General features: G+C 34.4%; 1 protein-coding gene across 3 annotated transcripts in view; it reads left to right on the top strand.

Moving 5' to 3' along the window:
* Window positions 1-21,929, top strand: part of AP2B1 (adaptor related protein complex 2 subunit beta 1) — a 102,428-nt gene that overhangs the window by 18,205 nt on the left and 62,294 nt on the right. For all 3 annotated transcript variants that reach the window (XM_039885947.1, XM_039885950.1, XM_039885948.1), the window contains exons 5-10: window positions 315-560; window positions 11,710-11,900; window positions 13,930-14,151; window positions 14,686-14,806; window positions 14,935-15,030; window positions 20,749-20,864. In XM_039885947.1, the coding sequence (XP_039741881.1) occupies window positions 315-560; window positions 11,710-11,900; window positions 13,930-14,151; window positions 14,686-14,806; window positions 14,935-15,030; window positions 20,749-20,864 (992 nt within the window). The remainder of the gene's footprint in view (window positions 1-314; window positions 561-11,709; window positions 11,901-13,929; window positions 14,152-14,685; window positions 14,807-14,934; window positions 15,031-20,748; window positions 20,865-21,929) is intronic.

Raw genomic sequence — 21,929 nt, 5'->3', positions numbered from 1 at the left:
TTTAGGGCACGTCCACAAATGGCCATGGGGTTGGTAACACCGGCTCACTAGGCTTTTGCTCAGACCTGGAAAGAATGCTGGGCATTTCTTTATCATATATATAAAACAATTAAATGAATTCTTAATCTAAACTCTTAAATAGGCAGCTAAGATTTGTACTTAGAAAAGGAATAGCATGAGAGATTTGGGTTCTGATGTAGACTCTAACTGGAAGCTTGCATTAATGAAATATTCTTTCATGACTTATGCAAACTAGACTGTTTACTTTTAGTCACTATGTACATCTATAGCTGTCAATGGTTGTTTTTTTGTAGGACTGTGAAGATCCCAATCCTCTGATTCGGGCCTTGGCAGTCAGAACCATGGGGTGCATCCGGGTGGACAAGATCACAGAATATCTCTGTGAGCCCCTCCGCAAGTGCCTGAAGGATGAAGATCCCTATGTTCGAAAAACAGCCGCAGTTTGCGTGGCAAAACTCCATGATATCAATGCCCAAATGGTGGAAGATCAGGGATTTCTGGATTCTCTGCGGGATCTCATAGCAGATTCAAATCCAATGGTAATAAGCTTCTGCTTTTCTAAAGAGAACGATATTTAAAATTCATCCCTTTAAAAGGCAAATCTTACCTTTGGGCCATGGAACCATAGGTTTGCTGTGGGAAGCGTGACTTCTTTGTGTCTCACAGATTGTCTGTCTCCTACCCTGGGTGTTTCTGAGGTGAAATACAAAGGTCTTAAAGCAAACCTTTGTATCATACTCACCTCTGTATTGGCTCAGAAACAAACCCATTATTTCATCATTTTCTTAAAGAGGTTTTACCTTAAATTTACATCAGATTTTTTTAAGATTATTTTTTCAGATAGATGTTTGTGGTATTTTCTGGTAGTATGAGAATAGAAACTGAATCAAAGTTATATTTATTGCCAAATTATCATAATACATTCTTCTGTATGGGAATTCTAGGACAAGATTCTTTTTTAGCCAACTTGATCATGTTATAAATGTTTGGCAGCCAGAACATATTATAACACCTTCTAGTTTTGGGACCTTTATTTCTCTTACTGACATTTTAAACTTTGCCTATATAATGAAAGAAAAGCCAAGTCCCACGTGGTACATTGACTCTTAGTAACTGAATTGAGCTCTAAGTATCATTACAAGAAGATGGAGAAATATATAGCCACTTTCTTTTTCCTTTTTTGCTTAATGCATTGTTTACTTAGAGTAGTCTAACATTAACAGTTTATCAGTGGGTAACCCCTGAATTTAAAAAAAAATTTTTTGAAATAGAGAATTGGAATTTGTCTCGAAATAGACATCGTCTCTCACTTGAAATTTACTTGCTCATACGTCTGCTTTGACATTTCATTTGGTCTATCTTATTCTTTGGGTAGCCTTGGCTTCTGTTCATTATCTTTCAAGTTTAAAATCAAGATCAAAGGATGAAGCAAACCACATTTTTTAAAATTACTGTGGTATTAACTATCAGGAATCTTTCAACCACCTCCAAGGCATAGAAGTGGGTATGGGTGTGTATGTGCTTAAACCATGACTTCTGACTGGGTATCACCCAATAATATTAGACAATTCAGCCCTGCCTTTTTTCCTTCAAGCTAGTACCATGTGGCACTTTTTAATAATTTTCATAAAGAAATAAATTTATAAGGCAGTAATATCTATTTTACAGAATGTTTACCTGGTACCAAGTTATGGTTTTGGCATGGCTTTTGATTCACTCTGTTATTCTGAGCAACTGTATTTGAAATTTTCTACCTGAGGACAGATGAGAAGATGGAAAGTGTTTGGGCTTTATATTCCTAAGTTTTGGGCATCCAGATGAGCAGGATATCATGTACCCTATGGAAATTAGTTAAATATCCAAAGGGGCTAAGAATGTAGAGTTGAGTGAAGTGAAAATGAATTCTGACTCATATAGGTAATTCCAGTTTGGGTAGAAAAATGTAAATTCTTCAAGTCAGAACCTATAAAATTAGATGGTCAGGGATAGGAACTAACTGAGGGCTTAGTAAAAGCACTTTTTTTTTTTTTCTTTTTTGGTACCCACATAGCACTTAGAGATCTTTATCCAGGTCAATTGAGAGGATGGAACAATTCTGGGACAAACCTAATTTTTCTGATTTATTCAGGGTTTGCATTGTGGAGGGAGGGCTGGTTTCGCCCAGTCCATAGTACTCAAGTGATATAAGTATGCCTTTTATTTATTTATACTTTTATTGTGGGAATTTTCAAACACATTCATGTTTAGAGTGGCAAAGTAAATGAACCCATTTACCGTGACTAGATTCAATAATTATTAATACATGCCAGTCTTGATTTACCTGTTTTCTTTCTCCAAACGGTACCTATGTATAAGTAATTTAAACAGGCAACACATGAATGAGTCTCTATTTGAATTTAATTAATTTGAATTTAATGTTCTTAATAATTCCTAATCTGTTATTACTACAACAGGTGAGGAGGTGATTTGGGGAGATTTTCACAAGTATCTTTGAGAACTTTTAGAGGAAATTTAATGTTACTTAGTAAATTGGGGAATGCCTTTTGTTTTATTGTATTTTTATTGCAGATTTTCCTAGAGCATGTGTCAGCATTAGATATTAAATTGTTGGACCTACTGCCCTAAATAGAAAATCTTTCTGATTCTTGTTAGACTTCTCAGTAGCAGAACTTCCTATGATTATGTTTGATTTATTGCTAGCAAAGCACCCACAGTGCAAAATTTAAGGAGGCATTCACACTTGGGTGCCGAGAGTAGGATGCTTCCTTAAATTCTGTGCCTGGAGTGCCTTGCTTGCCTTACTCTTGCACTGGCCTCACTTCATCTGCTCACATTCAAATAATTTTGTGAGCTCTTAATTCTTGTGTTTTGGTGAAGAACTGAAAAGCTTGAATTAAGAGGTATCCAACACACAGACACACAATGCCTACTTCGATCTTAACTGTATGTCCTGCTTTTTACCAAAAAATATTTCAACTGTCATTAGATCATTGGATCAGATGCTGCTGATAGGAAACGGATGAGTGCATGAATGTTAAGTAACGTCCAAAGTCTAGTGGTGGGATGTAAGGTTTAATAACGCAAACATTTGAGAAGTTCCTAAGGCTTATGATGACCCTGTGTCATTAGGTGAGGGGACATTAAATTTAAGTGCGTTCTGTACCAGGCACAGTGATAGATGCTTTTACTTAAAATAATTTACTTCTCGTATCTTCCTAGTGAAGTAGAGGTTATTCCATGTTAGAGGTCAAGAAATATACACTCAGAGAGGCTAAAAAATTATCCCAAAGTCAAACAGCGAGTGGTACTGTAGCCAGGATTCTAACCTAGTTCTGAGTCCCCATATGCATTACTGGTTACTACCTTCATGGATGTATGTATACAATAAAATTAGAACTGTTTCATTTTTTTAAAGTGGTTAAAATTTTGAACATATAAAAACCTTTGATTATCTGAGAACTGTTTTAATATGGAAATCTTAATCCTTTTACTCTGATGATAGGTATGAGTCCTGTTTCACTGCTCTTGAAGTAATTTTGTTCCACTTTTTCAGAAGTTGCTCCACATGGGGGCAGCACCGCACCAGCAAATATTAGAATCTCTAGCAAAAGAAATTAATGCTTTCAGGGAGTTCTGCCTTAGTATCCTGTAGCTCACTTCAAAAGGGCATCCTAGATGTCAGTGCAGTAGAACATCTGCAGAGACGACTTTGAAATCTGAGTAGAATGTTGACCAATATCTGACTACTCTTGGGGTTATGTTGACCAGGCTGTTTGCAGCTGGTAATGTACCTTGCAACAAGCAATAAAATTTTATTATATTTTCATTTCCTGTCTTCTTGGAGTGATCACTCACACTTCATTTTCCTGCATTATTATTATTATTTTTTTTTTACCATTTGTACTTTAGTTAAAGCTCATTTTCAGTGAGCTACTATTTGAAAGAAAAGCTAGACTTTGAAGTAAAATATTCTCACTGTTAAGTCCTAGCTTAACTTACCTGAGTTTCCTCTTCTGTACGATGAAGGATGATACCATCTTAGATGCTGGGAGTATTATTTGAGCTGTTGCATAAAAAATACTTGTTAAAGTGTCTGGCTTATGGGAGCTCATGAGATGATGGCTGCTGCTACTATAATTATGAAGCAGATATTAGGCAAAGGTTAACATTGCTATAGTGTTAATTTAAAAGTTCTTATTTCTTTGATTATCTGTATAAACTCATGCAATAAAGTCTTTTCTGGGGGAATTAGAGCTAAACTTATTTTCAGATGCAGATTTTATCAGGCCATTACTTTGAAAGAAAACCTGTAGTCAGAATGAGAAAACACTTTTGAGCTATAGGAAAATAGCTTCCATGATTTCTTCACAAATATCAGAATTAAAAATTTTTTCTCTCACCAAGTTTATATTTGCAAGGAAAATGTACTTTTGAGTGTTAGTGACTATTCTCTGGTTTTCCACCCATATATGAGGATTTTCTCTCTTTACTATGGTTTTTCTTTTCTCTCTGAGGCATTTTGAGGTATTCCAACTTCAGTTAACATTTCAGTTAATAGTTAACATTTATGTGAGAATCTGCTAGTCTAGAGACTCTTTTGACAGCCCCACCACATATGCTGTGCTTTTTGTTTGTGTGTTCAGTTCTCCTAAGTCCCTATAGCTTAGGGACTTCACTCTTGGTCTTTGTCTTCTAAACCTTAAACCTTCTCTGTTCTGCTTCCATCATTCTGAGAACTACCCACGAGAATACCTGTCTTCCACTGCTGTCCTCTCTGCTAAAGAATGAACTACTGACTTAGGAAAAAACATATATTTTCATTTGTGAAGTGTTCTTCTGCACAAGTAGCATGCTCTTACAATAACGTCAACCTGGCCCAGAATAGCCTTTAGCAAAGGTTCTAGTTAAACTGCCATTTTCTTTTATTTTGAATTTATTCTAGAAAGCTGTTTGTGAAAAATAACATTTTTCTTCTCAGAAAAAGTGTGTATTTTAACTGTGTGCTAGCTAGCACGTAGAAACAGCATGGGATTATGGCAGTAGTTCTCAACTGGGGGCGATTTTGCTTCCTGGGGAACATTTGGCAATGTCTGAAAACACTTTTGGTTGTCACAACTGATGGGAGGGGTGCTACTAGCATCTTGGTGGTAGAGTCCAGGGATACTTTAGACATCCTGCAGTGCACAGGCAGCCCCTTGCAACAAAGAATTTTTTGTCCCAAAATGTCAGTAGTGCTAAGGTTGTGAACATTTAGATTATGGAGATAGCATAGAACCTTTAGGGCCAGAGTGGCTGCTGTTTTGAGTCTTGGCTGTTTACTAGAAATGTAGCCTTGAACAAGTTATTTGACACGAGCTTCATCTTCTTCATCTGTAGAATAGAGGTAATAATGCCTATTTTACTATATTATGTTAAACATCAGGAATAATTATTTAACATTTTATAATGCCTGATATACAGTAAATGCTTCATAAACTGCAACTATTCTTGAGGAACAGATCTAACATGTACTTTTCAGTTATCGTTATTTTTATTTAGGACTTTTGTTGTAGTTTGTTGTCAGTCTGAGATGATAAATATTTAAAAACTCAAGTCTCTCTAGATCACTTTGAAAACTTGAGAAGGATTTTTATCAAATTATTTGATGTCCTCGTGGGCAACGTGAAATTGTTTATTAAAGATAGGCCTAGAACATGCAGAAAAGCTTAATGACCTCACTTTAGTACTTTAATTATATGACTTCTGCTATCCATAAATATATATTAATGAGTAGGAGAGTTATAAAATTAAAATATTATCCATAAGTGAAATTAGAAATGCATAATGCTCTTCATGCCAAATAAAGGAGTTCCAGAGCTGGTAGAATTTTAGGCATGTGTGAGTGTGTCAATATGGGTAGGCACTTGATAAGGGTATTTGTAGGAGATAATACAATGAGTCTTTGTCTGGGATTCCTAAGTGAGTAATGTTATATTTGGTACTAAAAGAGGAGCTACTGTTAATTTCTGCAGGATTGGAGTGTTGAGTAAGTGGAATCATTGGAAGTTGTTTTAATAAAAGGCTGACTGCACTCACCTCCTGAGTTTCCCACTGGTTGATCTGAGTGCTCTTTTGTTTCTATGGAGGAAGCAAACGTTTTTTGTTTTCCTTTGTAATAAACTTTGTGGAAATCTTTTTCTGTGTATTCTCACTTTTTTAAGTTAATTTTTGTTTTATCAATTAGTACTAACTTAGGGTTTGTTTGTTTTTTTTTAAGCTCATTTTGGAGGGGAGTAATTTTAGATTTACAGAAAAGTTGCAAAGATAGAACAGAAAGTTCTCATATACCCTTCACTCAGTTTCATTTAATGTTAACTTCTTACATAACCATGGTTCATTTGTCAAAACTAAAAAATTAGCATTGGTACCTTATTATTAACTGAAGTACAGACTTTATTTGGATTTCACCTGTTTCAACACACATGTTCTTTTGCTATTCCAGGATTCAGTCCAGGATACCAAATTGCATTTAATTACTTTCTTTTATATAGAGTTGACTCACTCTGTATGAAAGTATCTCATAAACTGAAAAGTACTTAGTAACTGGCATTTTCTCCCCCTACCCTCCTTCGCTAATACTATAGCATAGTGGTTGAAACTCGGGCTCTGGAACCAGACTTAGGTATGTATCCTGGTTCTGCCATTTCTTACTGTGTGGTTGCCCTAATCTTCTCAGTATCCTCATCTACCAAATGGAGATTATAAATAGTGCTTCTATCATAGGATTGTTGTGAACCATTAAAGAATAGAAGGCTTGCAAAGCACTTAATACTTTACCTGGTATAGAGTTAAGTCCTTAATAATAACAAACATTTATGTTCTGTATTGTATAGTGATTGTGGGCTGGATATTTATGATTTTAGAAGGGTTAATCTTTGGCAAGTTTATTTTTAAAAGATTTAATTCTTTTGTGTATGTTATTTAAAGCCAGATATTATTTTTTAGGGCAATTCTAAGGGTAGCTTACCCACAAATGAAGCTAAGTCTATTTACAGTATTACTTACTACATAACTGAATGAAAAGAATTACTTTTAAAAGGTAGTTGTTCAAGGATATACCTTTAAAGCAGTTTTCATCAGCAACTTCCTGAAAACTGGATCTGTTGTACATAGTAATTTAGTTGTGTACCTAAAGATCATGGATGGTTCATTTCTTAGTGTCTTCTTTAAGATGAAGTCAAGGCTTTAATTTGGCAGGGGATTATTTTACCCCCAAAAGGGAGATAATAAATGGCATGCTTTACTGTAATTTTAGGGTTTATGGGCCTAGTAACTGATTATTAGGAATGCTTTTTGTCTATTTGTTGATATTTATTTGTGGTGTTTTGGCTTTGAGAATATTTGTGTTTTGTCAGACCACACCTTAAGCCACTTAAGTAATGACTTTTATTAAGACTTATTTGTAAATATTATAGATTAACCATGTTAACCGTGTATTCAGACTTTCTTACCATAATGAGATATGTTGACTCAACTTCTTCATTCTGGGGAAGAAGATGGGGGAAAAAACAGAACATTATAGAATGTAGTATAGTCATATTACCAGTTGGTATTCTGGACAACATCTTATATTAAAGCATGAACTCTAAGTTCTACTTTTTTGAAGGAAAAAAAATTAACTTGTATCATGTAGTCATTGTATCCTTAAAGAGATAATAATGATGGAAACATGCTTAGAACAAATAACATCTTGCCCTTTCCTTTAACATGTCACTTGAGACAACTCCCTAAAGGAGAAAGTGAGATTCCAAACTGTTGCTGATTTTAGGAGGATAAGATTATGTAAACCACCTATATATTTCATCATAATAGTTTTGGTCTGTCTGCTTACCACTTTCACTTTATTCAAGTCTTCAGGGGCACCAGCCAAAAGGATTGTAAATTGAACAGGAGAACAGAAGCATTAATCTGTTCAGTGTGTGTGAAACCCGTGAAGGTCATTGCTGGAAATGAAAGTCCTCAAAGTAGTAATTTAGTTAATAAGAGGAAGTCACTGTACTGGCAAGTGCTATCTTTCTTGGATTCCGAGGCTGTGAAAATGAGTGAAATTAGTGCAGAATGAAAATTATTCAAAGGGATGGGAATGTGCAAGAGGTATCTCATAAAGGATCTTTCTGATATTCTGCTCCCAATGTCTATCTAGGTTTCCTTTTAGAGTTCTTTTTCACAGGGTCATTTTTATTCTAATCATATCCACTGCTCCAGCTTGCTTTTTAGAAAAAGGGGTCAAATTTATGTCCTCAGAATTTCTATGTATAAGATAGGGGTAGCTTATAAATCAGATTTTATAGCTGGATAGTAAATCTTGCCTTTTTAAGTGCTGCCAGGATATGATTATCTCTGAAATACATAAAGTAGAGGAATAAATTTTTCTTTCTTTGTATAAGTCTGCATGTTACCTTTGCCTGGAAATAATGTTTTGATTATATTATCCTCCCCCAATTCACATTTTTCTTTTCCTTTCCCCCAGTTGAAGTTCACAGCTCTTGGAACATTATAAATGCTGGATGTAGAATGATTAGTATTCAGACACTGGAATCAGATAAGACCTTGAGTTCATATTCAAGCACTATCCCTTTCTGGCTATGTTGACTTTAAGCAAGTCACTGAATTTTTCTAACCCTATTTATAAATTCACTTTTAAAGTAAAACTTGCTTTAGAAATCCCTTTTTTCTTAGGAACTCTAATTTTTCTGAGATTATAGTTAAAAGGCCATTATTCTCTTTATGATAGTTTCCCCTAAAAGAAATGTCAATTTTCTAGAGGGGAAAAATGTTACATGTGTTAGTTCCAATTCGAAGTGATGGTTCAAGTGAAAGAGATAACCTTTGTTTTAATATACCAGTAAATCAAAGCATTTACTTCAAGGATCAGATTTTGTTCCTTTGTGATATTATTGTTTGGAGAAGGCTTTTTGGAAAAAGGAAAGGTTTATTTTTTTAAATAGAAAATAGATATACTATGTAGTTGTACAAAATTTAAGAGGAACAGAGAATAAACACTGACAAGTGAATCATCCTGTATACCCTAGCCACCTAGTTGCTATTTTGAAGTCAGTCTTTTTCTTTGTCTACTTTAGAGTCAATGTGTCTAACTTATTTTAAGTTTCCATTAAAGAAACATGGTTTACTGACCAGGAGAACTCTAAGCAGTTCCTTGTGGGCCCACCTCAATTTGTTTCTGAAAACAACAATCTGAATGTGATAGTTAGGAGATGAAAGTGGACAGGTAGAATAGAAGGAACATAAAAGAATTTTAGAGGAACAGTAGAATTTTATTGGGGAATGCATTTCCTTTAGTCGGTCATTGTCTCAGTGACTGGCAGTAGTCTTTTGTCTCAGAGCAAAGTTTTCTAAACATAATCATATAATTTGATCTCCTGATCTTTTAATTAGACTGACTTTTCCCTATTTCCTTTCTTGTTTTAGTGTGATAATCCGTGGAAATTGCCTTTTTTATCACCAGAACATATACTTTTTTTTTCAGAACATATACTTGTTTAGCTGCATTATACACTTGGTTTGATTTCTAACTGCCTACTATAATAACAAAAGAATTCTGATTGTTCATTCTCTTCAGCATCCTTCTGTTCTCTTTCCTCCCTAATGTTTCTAATTCCTCTAATTCTTACCTTTTCTTCGACATTTCTTATCAACAGACCTTATTTACTTTTTTCATTGTAACAGTAGGGTTTGACTGGCAGAAATGGTAAGTTGTATAGGGTATTTATTTTGGACATCTGGTAACAAAGATTTGGCATGTGTTGGCAGCAGTAAATGAAAACAGGCATTCGGTCTTTTTGTATGACATTTTGATCCTTTATACTATAAGCAAGTCTATCAAGTGTATTGTTCATGGGAAGTAAAACATCTTTTCCCTGCATGTAAAGCACTGAAATGATGGACGGAATTATTATTTCACTAAATAATGACTTTTATTTTTAATTAAATCTCATGTTTGATGGTAGAGTTAGCAAACAAAAATTAAGTCAGAAAGAGCCTCATACATGCTATCATGTGGTAGGCAGACTAGATAATTCTTCCTGATTTGTTTTAATAACAGTAAAATGTTATATCCATAAATCATAATTAACCAACTGAGCCTTTGATTTTTCATCTTGAAATTTTTGTTAAATTATAGCTGAAGATGATTTCATTTGTGGCATTATTATCCTTAACATAATAATGAATATTGTTATAAGTATATTATTTGATTAAAAAATCATATTCTCTAGATATGTATCTTCCAGGTAAAATCATATGCTGCAATAATCTGCAGACTATGCAGAGAATGTGGATATTAAAATTAACAGCTAAATAGTGGCATTGTTTCTTCCCTTGCTAACAAAAGGATAATCATACAACTCTTAATTTCTCAAACTTTTAGCATGGGACTTTAGTAAGAACTAACAATGAATTGACATTTTTGAGAATCTTTTAAACATTAATTACTAAAGCTGCTCTCTCCCATCACATCTCATTTATACTTAGAGAATATTTATATGCAGCATTACCTTGTAATCTTTAGTAACAACTGGGAGCCTCACTTCAAAATGTGGTTTTAAATTCACTTGTACAGGGCCATAGTATAGGTTTTCTTTTGTTTATGTTTTTGGTTATTTGAGGGTATTTTTGCAAGAAAAAAGTGAATACCTTATCAACATTATAAATTATTTCTAAAATAACAAATCTATAAACAATGAATGTTTATAAAGTAATTGATTCCCAGATGTGTAAGTCAGGATACAAGTTTACTTTCTTATATTCAGTAGCAATTTTTCATTTATCATACTGTCTTAAAGAAGGATACATCCGAAATACATATTTCATTGACTCTAAGATTCCATTTATTATAAGATGCATTATTATTTTCTGTATTACCTAGAAAGAAGAAATACTTTCTATTAAACTGATGTGCCTCTGGTTATAAAATTTCAGAGATGTTAATGTGAAAAACTGCAAGTTAGTCCTGGTGAATTATGACAATATCACCACCTTCATTTTGCATAAGGCTTTGTAGAAAGAATTTATACATATGTCATCTGATTTCACCCTCAAACTAAAGCTAATCTGTGAGGTAGATTTAATTATTCCCAGTTTTCAGATGAAGAAACTGAATTTCAGAGATTATGTGGTGTCCCAACAGTATATAATAGGGAACAAGGATTTCAAGCTCAGATTTTCTTATTCCAGGATTCGTGATATGATTAATGGTGTCACCTCCCCCTCCCCCATACATGCACACCCACACACCTGTAAGGTTACGTGGCCTAGATTTTTCTCCCCATTGCCTAATGTACATGTTTCATATTTAAACTTCACTGCTTTTTTAGCTGTTTATATGTCTTGATTCTATTGACAGCTCTGAGTACTATTAAAATAGTTAATGTTTTAATAGTAAATTATGTGTGACTTTCTGCTACTATATGAATTGTTTTAATTCTGGGTTGTCTGCCCAGTAGGAAGCTATATATGCCATCATTGGTGGTTTAATATATATTTTGAAAACAGCTTATCTGTTTTTAGCTGACTAAAATATTCAGGAATGGTTATGAGTTGAGAACTATGAAGTGATCCAGAGAAGATTAAGTATTTGTCTGTAGTTGTATTGTTCTTGATAAATCAAGTTCATATCTGCTTCTTTCCTAGGTGGTGGCTAATGCTGTAGCAGCATTATCTGAAATCAGTGAATCTCACCCAAACAGCAACTTACTTGATCTGAATCCACAGAACATTAATAAGCTGCTGACAGCCCTAAATGAGTGCACTGAATGGGGTCAGATATTCATCCTGGACTGCCTGTCTAATTACAACCCTAAGGATGACCGGGAGGCTCAGAGGTCAGTCCAGTTTTCTGGATAGTATCTGGGAGTCTTGATTGGTTTAATATATTCTAGTGTCTGTATTAGAATAGGGGTCTGTTAGGTTGAGGAAGAACAATGGCTTATGGGATAGATATTACTATCCCACAGTATTTTCTCACTGGATCTAGAAACATTTTAGGTAGTAGAGTAAACAATGCAAAAATAGCTCTTCCTAAGAGATGTGCGTTTTTCATTTCTTGTTTGAAAATGAAACGAAGTACAGATATGCTTTGCTAAAATCTCCCTTACCAGGGTCTCACATCTCCCATTAGCACTTCCTGGCCACTTGACAAATAAAGGTTTTTGGGTGTCTTTCACTATAGTGACACACTTTTCATTCTATTAGATATATAGCAAGTGGCATGAGCTGAGCTATACCTATAATTCAGTACTAGAGAGAGTATGTTGGAGCCAGCAAAATATATGATGTCTTTCTTTAGCTATAGAAATCACGTCAGTTTGAATTTGGAGATTTTGGAAGACACACCTGGATTGTTCTGCTCAGGCGTTTACCATTGTAGTGTTGCAAATTTTCTGTGACTGTCAGAAATTGACAACTAAATTTCATATACACATACATACATTTTAGTTTACAGAACTGGAATTATCACCCATTTTTATTGAGCATTTTGTGTATACAGCACCGTAGTAGGCCAAGTGCTTCTGAGCAAATGTTGGCTTTTCATTAGATAAGAACCTTCCTTGCCTGGCTGTTGTTCAAGCTGTTGTAAAGTAAGCGCTCTTCATTTGTCTGGGCAATCGTTCCCTCTAGACTTAGCTAAATTTCACTCTGATAATTTCTTTCCATCATTGAAAGTACAGCTATTTTCTGCAAAGAACTTTAAGTAGAATTTATTTTCTGTCAGTCATTGATCAGTCATTGACATCTCACACTTATTCATTCACTCAGGAAGCATTTATGGAGCCCATGTTGTATGCTAGGTACTATTCTAGGCCTTGAGGATAAGCAATGGACAGACAAATCATAGCCCTCATGAAACACTTATTTTGAGGTATAGAGCAGAAATATATGTAATACATATGTGTAATATGTAATATGTCAAATGATGATAAGTGCTAAAGAGAAAGATAAAGTAGAGAAGAGATCTAAGAAATTCTAGGCATTTGGGGATGAGTTGTATTTTATAAAAGGGTAGTCAGGCCTTACTGAGAAGTTGGCATTTGTGTAAAGACGTGTAAAGACCTGAAGGAGGTCAGGGAGTTAGCCAAGCAGATACAGAAGGGAGGGAGAGAAACACAGCCTAGTTATCTTGTATTCTTAACTGAATATAGTCAGTAGCCACTTACATTGCTCAAGAACTATTGAAATTAGGTTAAGTTCTGAAGAATCCTCTACAGATAATACTAAAGATTACATGAGGCATCTAAGTGTAGGTAGCAGGGATTAGGAGAAGGGGAAGAGGTTGGGAGAATATTGTAATGGTGTACTGTTTAAAAACAGGCAAAAACCCTTTTAGAGATTCTTTTATTATCCTGAAGGCAAGAGGTACCGTGGTTTTCCCTGTCAACCTACCTCTTCCTGCATCTTAACAGTGAAACCTTCAGTCACAGTTGGTTGCTATCTCTCACTATGAAAATAACTCTCAGAATGCTTAATTTGACTTCCTGTAGGTTAAGGAGAAATGGGCTGTGAGGCAGGGAGCCCTTACATAATATGGGGAGACAGAGAGGACTGTAAAACTGGAAGGTAAATGGTGTGAGCTTCAAGTTTTTTGGGTATTGAGTAGTTTCCTTCCAGTTTGAACATCCCTTATTGCTGATTTCCTAGAGTCTTCTTACGTCCCTGCTTTGCCTGTAGTGTGCTGGAATGAGGCTTCTGCAGTGTTGGATCCCAGTTTTACCTACGCATGGAGCTTTGACTTTTCTAACTGATTCTCTAATTTCTTGATACCTGGGCCATGGGACTCTGACACATTGCCATATAAACTGGATTGAACAAAGAAATTGTAATTCAAGATGTTGATTTTTCCTTTTCTGCCCTCAGCATCTGTGAGCGGGTTACTCCCCGCCTATCTCATGCCAACTCAGCAGTGGTGCTTTCAGCAGTAAAAGTTCTAATGAAATTTCTGGAGTTGTTACCCAAGGACTCTGACTACTACAATATGCTACTGAAGAAGTTGGCCCCTCCACTTGTCACTTTGCTGTCTGGGGAGCCAGAGGTGCAGTACGTTGCCCTGAGGAACATCAACCTAATTGTCCAGAAAAGGTTGGGAAAAAATGAATTGGTGATTAGAGTGTTTGTAATTTTAAATTAAACTTAATAATATCACTATTAAAGAGGCCAGTGTTGAGCTCTTTTTAGTGTTCGGAAATGAAAATGTTGTATGGCAGAGCAACTTGCCCCATGATCAGGAGGCTAACAATTGATTTTGGAGTATTCCTATAATAAATGCGTGTTGTTCCTCTGTAATTCGATTTGTTTTTCTCAAGGATCTCTTAATAGCATACTAGCTAGCACCTACTTAATATGGTTTAGTCGTAGTTTAGAGCAAGATTGCTGTTCTTCAGCAATTCTTGACAACATGTACCCTTACCCTTTAAAGTGATAAAAAGTCTGCTAAATTGAACTGATAAGAATAAAGGGGTGTAGGGGAAGTTTGTGTGTTTGTTTTCTTCCCCTGGTGGGGAGGAGTAGAATGGGAGGAGAGCAGAGAGGTGTAGATTAGATATTAATACATACTCAGAAGGATATATCCATATATGCCTCACCTTCCTTATCTTGTGTTTCTATGTATCACAGGCCTGAAATCTTGAAGCAGGAAATTAAAGTCTTCTTTGTGAAGTACAATGATCCCATCTATGTTAAACTTGAGAAGTTGGACATCATGATTCGTTTGGCATCCCAAGCCAACATTGCTCAGGTCAGACTTTAAGTGGACTCATGTTTATAATGACTTAGATCTTAAGGTCTAGCCTTCAGAAAAAGCTAGGCCATGAAATTACAATTTAAGAATCTTTAATGATTGTCCACGTCCTGGATTTTTAACAGGTTCTCGCAGAACTGAAGGAATATGCCACAGAGGTGGATGTTGACTTTGTTCGCAAAGCAGTGCGGGCCATTGGACGATGTGCCATCAAGGTGGAGGCAAGTGTCTGATGGTCTTTGTGATCATGTTATGGGATTCTAAGTGTTCTCTTTACTCCTTTCTTCAAAATACATTTTTTAAGTTTATCAAAATAATAAAGCACATAATTAAAATATTAAGGATTTTTAATGAAAAGCGGTTATCTTTAGTCCCTCTTCTCAGAGGGGAATATTTTAATCATGTTTCTGATTTTAGTTATTCTTTAGAGATATTTTCATACCTCTCTAAATAATATGCTTATGCCATTATTTACTGATTTACCAATTATAGACATTGTTAACTTTCTCCTGTAAGATGAGCAGCTTAGTTCATATACCCTACCTTTTCTACTTCTTTCCTCTCCTGTTTTCCCATATACCATGAGGTTTTTTTGTTCCTGTGTTGATTATCTTTGTAAATTGAGAAAATACACCTGTATTTTTTGTTCTGTCAACTATAGGCTTGCAAAACTTACTATGCATATTATGACTAAATGTATAGGGCCAATATAGTGCAAATAATATTTTTTTGCAGACTTGTTTTTTATGGAGTTTCTATAATGGCCTTTCTTTTTTTTTTTTGCACTGCGTCTTCATTGCATTCCTATCTTCTTCTACCTTTTCAAGCATAATATCAAATCTATAAACCTCTTTTTGTTCTACACCCTTTTTTCTTCCAGTTTCTTGTTGTCTTGCTGATTTTTTTTTTTTTTGCCCTCTGCACAGCCATCATTCCAATACAGCCTCTCTTCATTGCTCTTTTTACTGTTGCTACTCTTTTCATAGCATTCCTTTTTTGTGTGTGATTCCGATAGTTTCTTGAATCTTTGGGGATAAGAATTACAGTTTTTTCTTTTGTTTGAATTTAATTATCTGGACTATTATATAGTGATGGTTGCATGTCAATACACAGTTTTTAAGTGAGGTGTATACCATGCATATAGCAAAGTGCAGTCCATTTATATTTAACAATGAGATAACAGAAAAGTTGATGAGGACTTCTGTGCATATAGGCAGGGCTGTTAGCTGGCAGGTTTCTGCTTTAGGACAGGGAGGTGATCTTTACTTGGAAGTCCTCTTGAATTTAAGTCCTCTTGAACCCCTCTGTGGTCTTAGAAGGCAGATTTGTTTCTAGCTTGGTTATAGCCTTTCAGTAGGTATTTTGGGCTACAACTTACATTGCACTTCTTTCTCAGTCTCCAGTCCTCCATTTGTTTCTCCCCACTCATAAATTTGTTAAAATTAGTGACGGCCTCTGTTCACTATGTTATTGTATATTCAGAGCTCCATATTCTTGCTACTTGACTATATACAATTCTGTGTAGAGGCAGAGGGTTGGACCTTATGACTTCTCAAGGATACTAAAATAATTCGTATAGTATGACTAGTACTTCATGGGAACAGAAGGAAACAGATTCTGTGTCAGAGAAGCATCTATGAAAGCCAAGCTCCTAATTTGCCTTTGTTTTTATTTAAGTTAGTACTGCTTCCTGAAGTTAAGTTAACATTGATAAATCATTTAGTAGACTAGTAGTTATACCAAGAAGTTAATCTTGGTTTCTACTCCTCGTTCTGCTAGTTCAGTTGCTTCAGATATTTTGTTCACTTCTGTTGCTCCATTTTAGAAATAGGAAAGTCTGTTTATTGAATCTTGGTGCATTACATCTTTTTTCATCACCACACTTCACATACTTACCTTTTCTTTTTTCTTTTTTTTTTTTATGAAGGTATAGCCACCTGCTTACTGTTAACATAGACAATTTTCAGAGAGATTTTGGTAGTATAGGAGTCATTTTGTGCTTTGTCACTTCCAGACTGTCATTGTCTTATTGACCTCTCTGACAAAGCTCTAAAGAGTCATACAAAGTTACGTCCCATTCCAAAGTTATAAAAGATTTTCTATCCTTGGAATTACTAGACAGTGTTCTCAAAGCACCTAAATCCCAGAGGTTATTACTGCTGTGTATTGTGACTAATTGAAAAGTTGTCCATAATCATCTGGAAAAGATAAGCTTATGATGGCTTTCACTTTTTGCTTTGACTTAAGGTGCCCTGGTGGGAGTATGTAAGGAATGAACTTTCTCAGTAAACTTAAGATCAGTCTTCAGGAGTCCTGCCTGTTATCTAGTGCTCTCTTTTACTGGTGATCTCAAGTTGCCTGGATTTGCCTTAGAACTTTTCCTAGAACTGTTTCAATCATGAAAGTTATGAGTTGGAAAGGATTGTCTAGTTCAAACAGTTACTGGGGCAGGAGAGGTACTGATGCTGTTTTTAATTAACGCATTTGTTGGACAAAGGGAAGAACTAGTGAGGGAATTATAATAAATTTTCTGTATAGATTCTAAACTGAGCCGCTGCTTTCTTTCAGGGCGTCTTACCCCTTTTTTTAATGTATAGTTGGTTTCAAAGATATGATGAATGAGAAAAAAATGAATTTTAGTTTAGTGCTTAGCTAAGAGAACAGGGCCTGCTGGAAAGGTTAGGTGTCTTTAAGAGTTGCAGTTATATTTTTATCATGACTGTAAATACAGACGTTCTATGTTGCTATAAGAATCTTTAGGTGAAGAAAATATATAATTTTGTTATATTAAGTTGCTTAATATTAAGTTAAAGATTAAGCAGTAAGTTGTTGAGTCAATAAATAGCACTGAAAAAGCAATCCCAAGTACTTTTTTCCCCAGTAACTTTTGCCTATTTCTTTTTGTTTTTTAAATAGATTTTACTTCCCCTCCCCCAGCTTTATTAAGGTACGATTGATAAATTAAAATTGTATACCCTTACATATATATACCTTTTTCCTTAAGGAGGAGATAAACAAACCTTGGCCTTTCTTAGTCTTTCACATAAAATCAAGTGATATTTGTTTGAGAGAGATTAAGACACTAAGCCGATACCATGAGTTCATCACTTTCTAATCTTCTTTGGTGTTTACCATTTCAAATCTTTATAGATCAAGATAAGAGATGGATTTGTGCCTTATCCCTTAATTTGAAAACAAACAAAAATTATATTTTTTCTCTTAGAAAAGCCATATGTGTTTACTACATAAAATCATAAAATAAGACAAGTTAAATGAAAATAGAACACTCCGCTTTCTCCTGTTCCCATTCCACCCTCCCAGAGATGATATGAACATGATTTTAAATCTTCGTTTATATAGTCCTCTATACACAGGTGTTTTTTTGTTTGGTTTTGTTTTTTACAAAAATGACATCATTCTATATAGGCCATTTACTTTATTAGTCTTTTTTTTTATTTTTCATACATGGACATTTTTCCATGTTGCTGATAACATTTTACTTTGTTTTTAGTGGTTTATAGACACAATATGTGATTGTTTCATAACTTATTTAGCCTTTCTCTTATTGTAGGACCTTAAAGTTGTTCCTGCTCTTTTTCCAAATAATGGTATAAGGAGAATTGTAGCCAAACCTATGATCTCTATTTGAAGAGAACATTTTTTTCATAATGCTTATTACCCATTTGAAATTGCTTGTTTATGTCCTGTGCCCCTTTTTCCAATGGGTTTATCTCTTCTATTTTTTTGAAAGTTCTTTATAATTAAAGATATTAATTCTTCATTTCATTAGCAGTTATTTTTCCGATTTGTTTTCTTTTTGATTTCATTTGACTTTCTGATACACAGAAGTTTACGTTTTCTTATGTAATGATCTCTATCATGTTTTTTCCTCAATAGTATCTTTAATAGCACACCTAGAACATTGTGCTTCACCTCAAAGTTATGTAAAATTCATCTTTATTTTCTACTTGTATGGCAATGATTTTTTTTTTACATTTAAAGATGTTTTTAATCAGTAATTAGAATAATTGGAAATAATTTTGGTGAAAGATGAGTGTAGGGATCAATCACCAGAATAATCCCTGGTGTTATGAAATGTTGTCTTTATCATATGCTGAATTTTATATCTATGTGCTTCTCTCTTTCTCTGGACTTTTTTGTGTGTACAATGATTGGATGTTTATTCTCACTCTTGTGCCATAGTCTTTTATTGGTAGTAATTTTTTTTTTAATCGAAAGCAATATAGTTGCAATGACTGTTTGCTGGAAAATTATAGTTTCAGACTTAAATGTTTTTTGATATTCATGCATTATGAGAAATGTCTTTTTGTTTGTCTTTATTATAATAATAATCCTAAGGGCTCACTAGATGTTAGCTTTATACCAAACCCCGTGGTAAGCACTTTATTTGTATTATCTAATTTATGATAATATAATTCTTAACAGCAGCCTATATCTTACATACTTTGTAACTTATCACAACATGTATTTTTAACTTTTTTCAACTTTTTTGCTGTTGCGGTAACAGCACAGGAATTTCAAGCTGAAAATGAATAAAACAGAATCCAAAAATGGAAAAAATACATAAAAAATGGCAGAATCATTTCATGGTACAACAGAAACGTCATATATATATGACCTCATATGAATATCCTCCAAACGAAATTTAATTTTTATTAAATTGGTTGGAATGGTTTAAATTATTATAATATGTTTAAAAGATTTTATTACAGAAATTTTTAGGTCTATACTTAAGTAAAATTGACAAATGAACTCTCATTTACCTATCATCCATCTTGAACAAAAATCAGTATGTTGCTGATCCTGTTTTATCTTTTCCCCCTCTCCTTTTAAAACAGAGTGCAGTGCAATTGTATTTTAATGCATATCCCAGGTATGATTTTACTAGAGTGGTGCAGTGGGTATGTCTAATAGATAAGGTCCTTTACAAAAAAATATTGTCACAATACCATTACCATACCCAACAACTAATAGTAATTCTTAATCTCATTGAATACCCAGTCCATGTTCAATTTTCCCTAGTTGTGTCTAAATTTCTTTTTATAGTTGGCTTTTTCAAATCAAAGTCTAAACAAGATCCACATATCGCATTTGGTTAATGTGTCTCTTAAGTCTCTATTTATTTGGGAAATCATTTAGGAAATGTTTAAGTAAGGCAATGTACCCATCATGGTACATTGTAATATATGATAAATCAGTCCTTCATTTTTAGGATTTCTATTCTGGAGCCATTCTCTTTTTAAAAACTATGACATATAGTTTCAGTACATTAGTTTTGTCTCTCGTATTCTCCCATATTCCCTTCATTAATGAAAAGTTAATAGATTAAATTCTATTCTATAGATGAACTCTAGGCTGTGGAAAATTGCAGTTTACCTAAGGCCATAGTTATATAGCCCAAAAGATGGCAAATTTTTCTTAGAGTTTTTTAAGTCACAGATAACTTTGAAAATACAATGAAAGACCCTCTCCCTGGAGGGAAAAAAAAAAAGCCATATGCACATGTGAAATTTGGCAATTTCATTTCAAGAGGTTTAAAGTTGCCTTCTGCTGTCTCCACTCATCCATGAACTCCAGACAAAGGCCTCCTGCCTTGGCTTATTCTATCATTCTTATTTTTCCCTCCTACCTTGACTTACTATTCTCATTTTTATGTTCTTGGCTATCCAAGGTGATTCTTTTCATTTGAACTGAGTCATCTGTCAATATATTTTGTAGTGAGTAAAATTTGAGGTATATCTAGAATTTCTGTATATCTCCATTAGATAGCCCAGCCTCTTGTATAGCTTAGTCAAATTAAGTGCCCGATCTTTTAGTCTAGTTTAGTTGATGCACCTGTATGTTTCAAAATTTTTTTGATATTAAGGTATTTTTGGATAGATCATCTCACTTCTCATTTATTATGTTCCTCTTCACAGCAATCTGCAGAACGTTGTGTAAGCACATTGCTTGATCTCATCCAGACCAAAGTAAATTATGTGGTCCAAGAGGCGATTGTTGTCATCAGAGACATTTTCCGCAAGTACCCTAACAAGTATGTCCAAATGCTTCTACTCCTCTTCCTCAAATCATTTAGGAAATGTTTAAGTAAGGCATTTCGAAGTTGGCTAGGTAAGACTTATTCTTTGTAATGGAACTGGTCATAATAGGATAATTAAAAATCAGAAACTTATAAGGTGGTTAGCACAGAGATTAAAACCTGATTTTTCACCCTGCTTTATTACTTTTAGGAGAATTGAAGCTCTGTCTGAATATGTACTATTGATGGGCATATATTGAAGTTAACCAGGTTCTTGGATGGTAGTTACTATTAAATAGGATACTCACATATTCCAGGTTGTCTGAGTATGATACTAGTTCATGCATGTACCAGGCACAATTAATGCTTGTGTCCCTTTTCACTCTCAGCAGTGTCTGTTTAAATGATAAATTATTTGGTCATCCTATTGTAGAAACCAGGAAGGTGACACCTGCCCTGTTTACTTTGCATGTTACCTAGTACTTTGTAGAAAATTATAGACCAGGTTTCAATAAATTATCAGGGTCTCAGGCTTTTTCTGAAGTATTGTAGCGTCTCCCATGTATGTAGCTGCAAAATCTACGTTATCACTCCACACATTTTTCACATTGAGGCCTCTTAGTTTATGAAGCAAAAATAAGTTTTTAGATTTGATTTTGAAAGCAAGCAATTAAGGAATATGAAAGAATGAAATAAGAACAGATCTCGTAAGCATCTTAAATATCATTTTGCCTTAAAATTATAGAGATATCTCGTGCTGAAGCTTCTGATTAGTCTTTAAAGATAGTGTTAAATGAAGCCACTTGCAGTAAGTTAGCTTAGTGGTGGATTAGAAAACTCAAAATTAGAAAAATTATTTTAGCAAAGTAGTGGTTTATTAAGCAATATATATATTTTTTAATATTAGAAACGATACTTTTGGAAAAAGAACCATATACTTTTGTCACTCTTCAGAAAAGAGGAATGTTGGGTTTCTAAACTTCCTAATTAAGGGTGGAGACGTATATCACAATATAATTGGTAGAGAAATGTGTTCATTTCTGGCTTATATTAGTAAGGGATTATAACAGTTTAATTTTA

The sequence above is a fragment of the Pteropus medius genome, unplaced genomic scaffold (genome assembly GCF_902729225.1).
Source record: "Pteropus medius unplaced genomic scaffold, Ma_sr-lr_union100, whole genome shotgun sequence".
In the NCBI taxonomy this organism is placed as follows: domain Eukaryota; kingdom Metazoa; phylum Chordata; class Mammalia; order Chiroptera; family Pteropodidae; genus Pteropus; species Pteropus medius.
The sequence above is the reverse complement of the archived record's forward strand: the minus strand, read 5'-3'. Positions and strand labels throughout refer to the sequence as shown.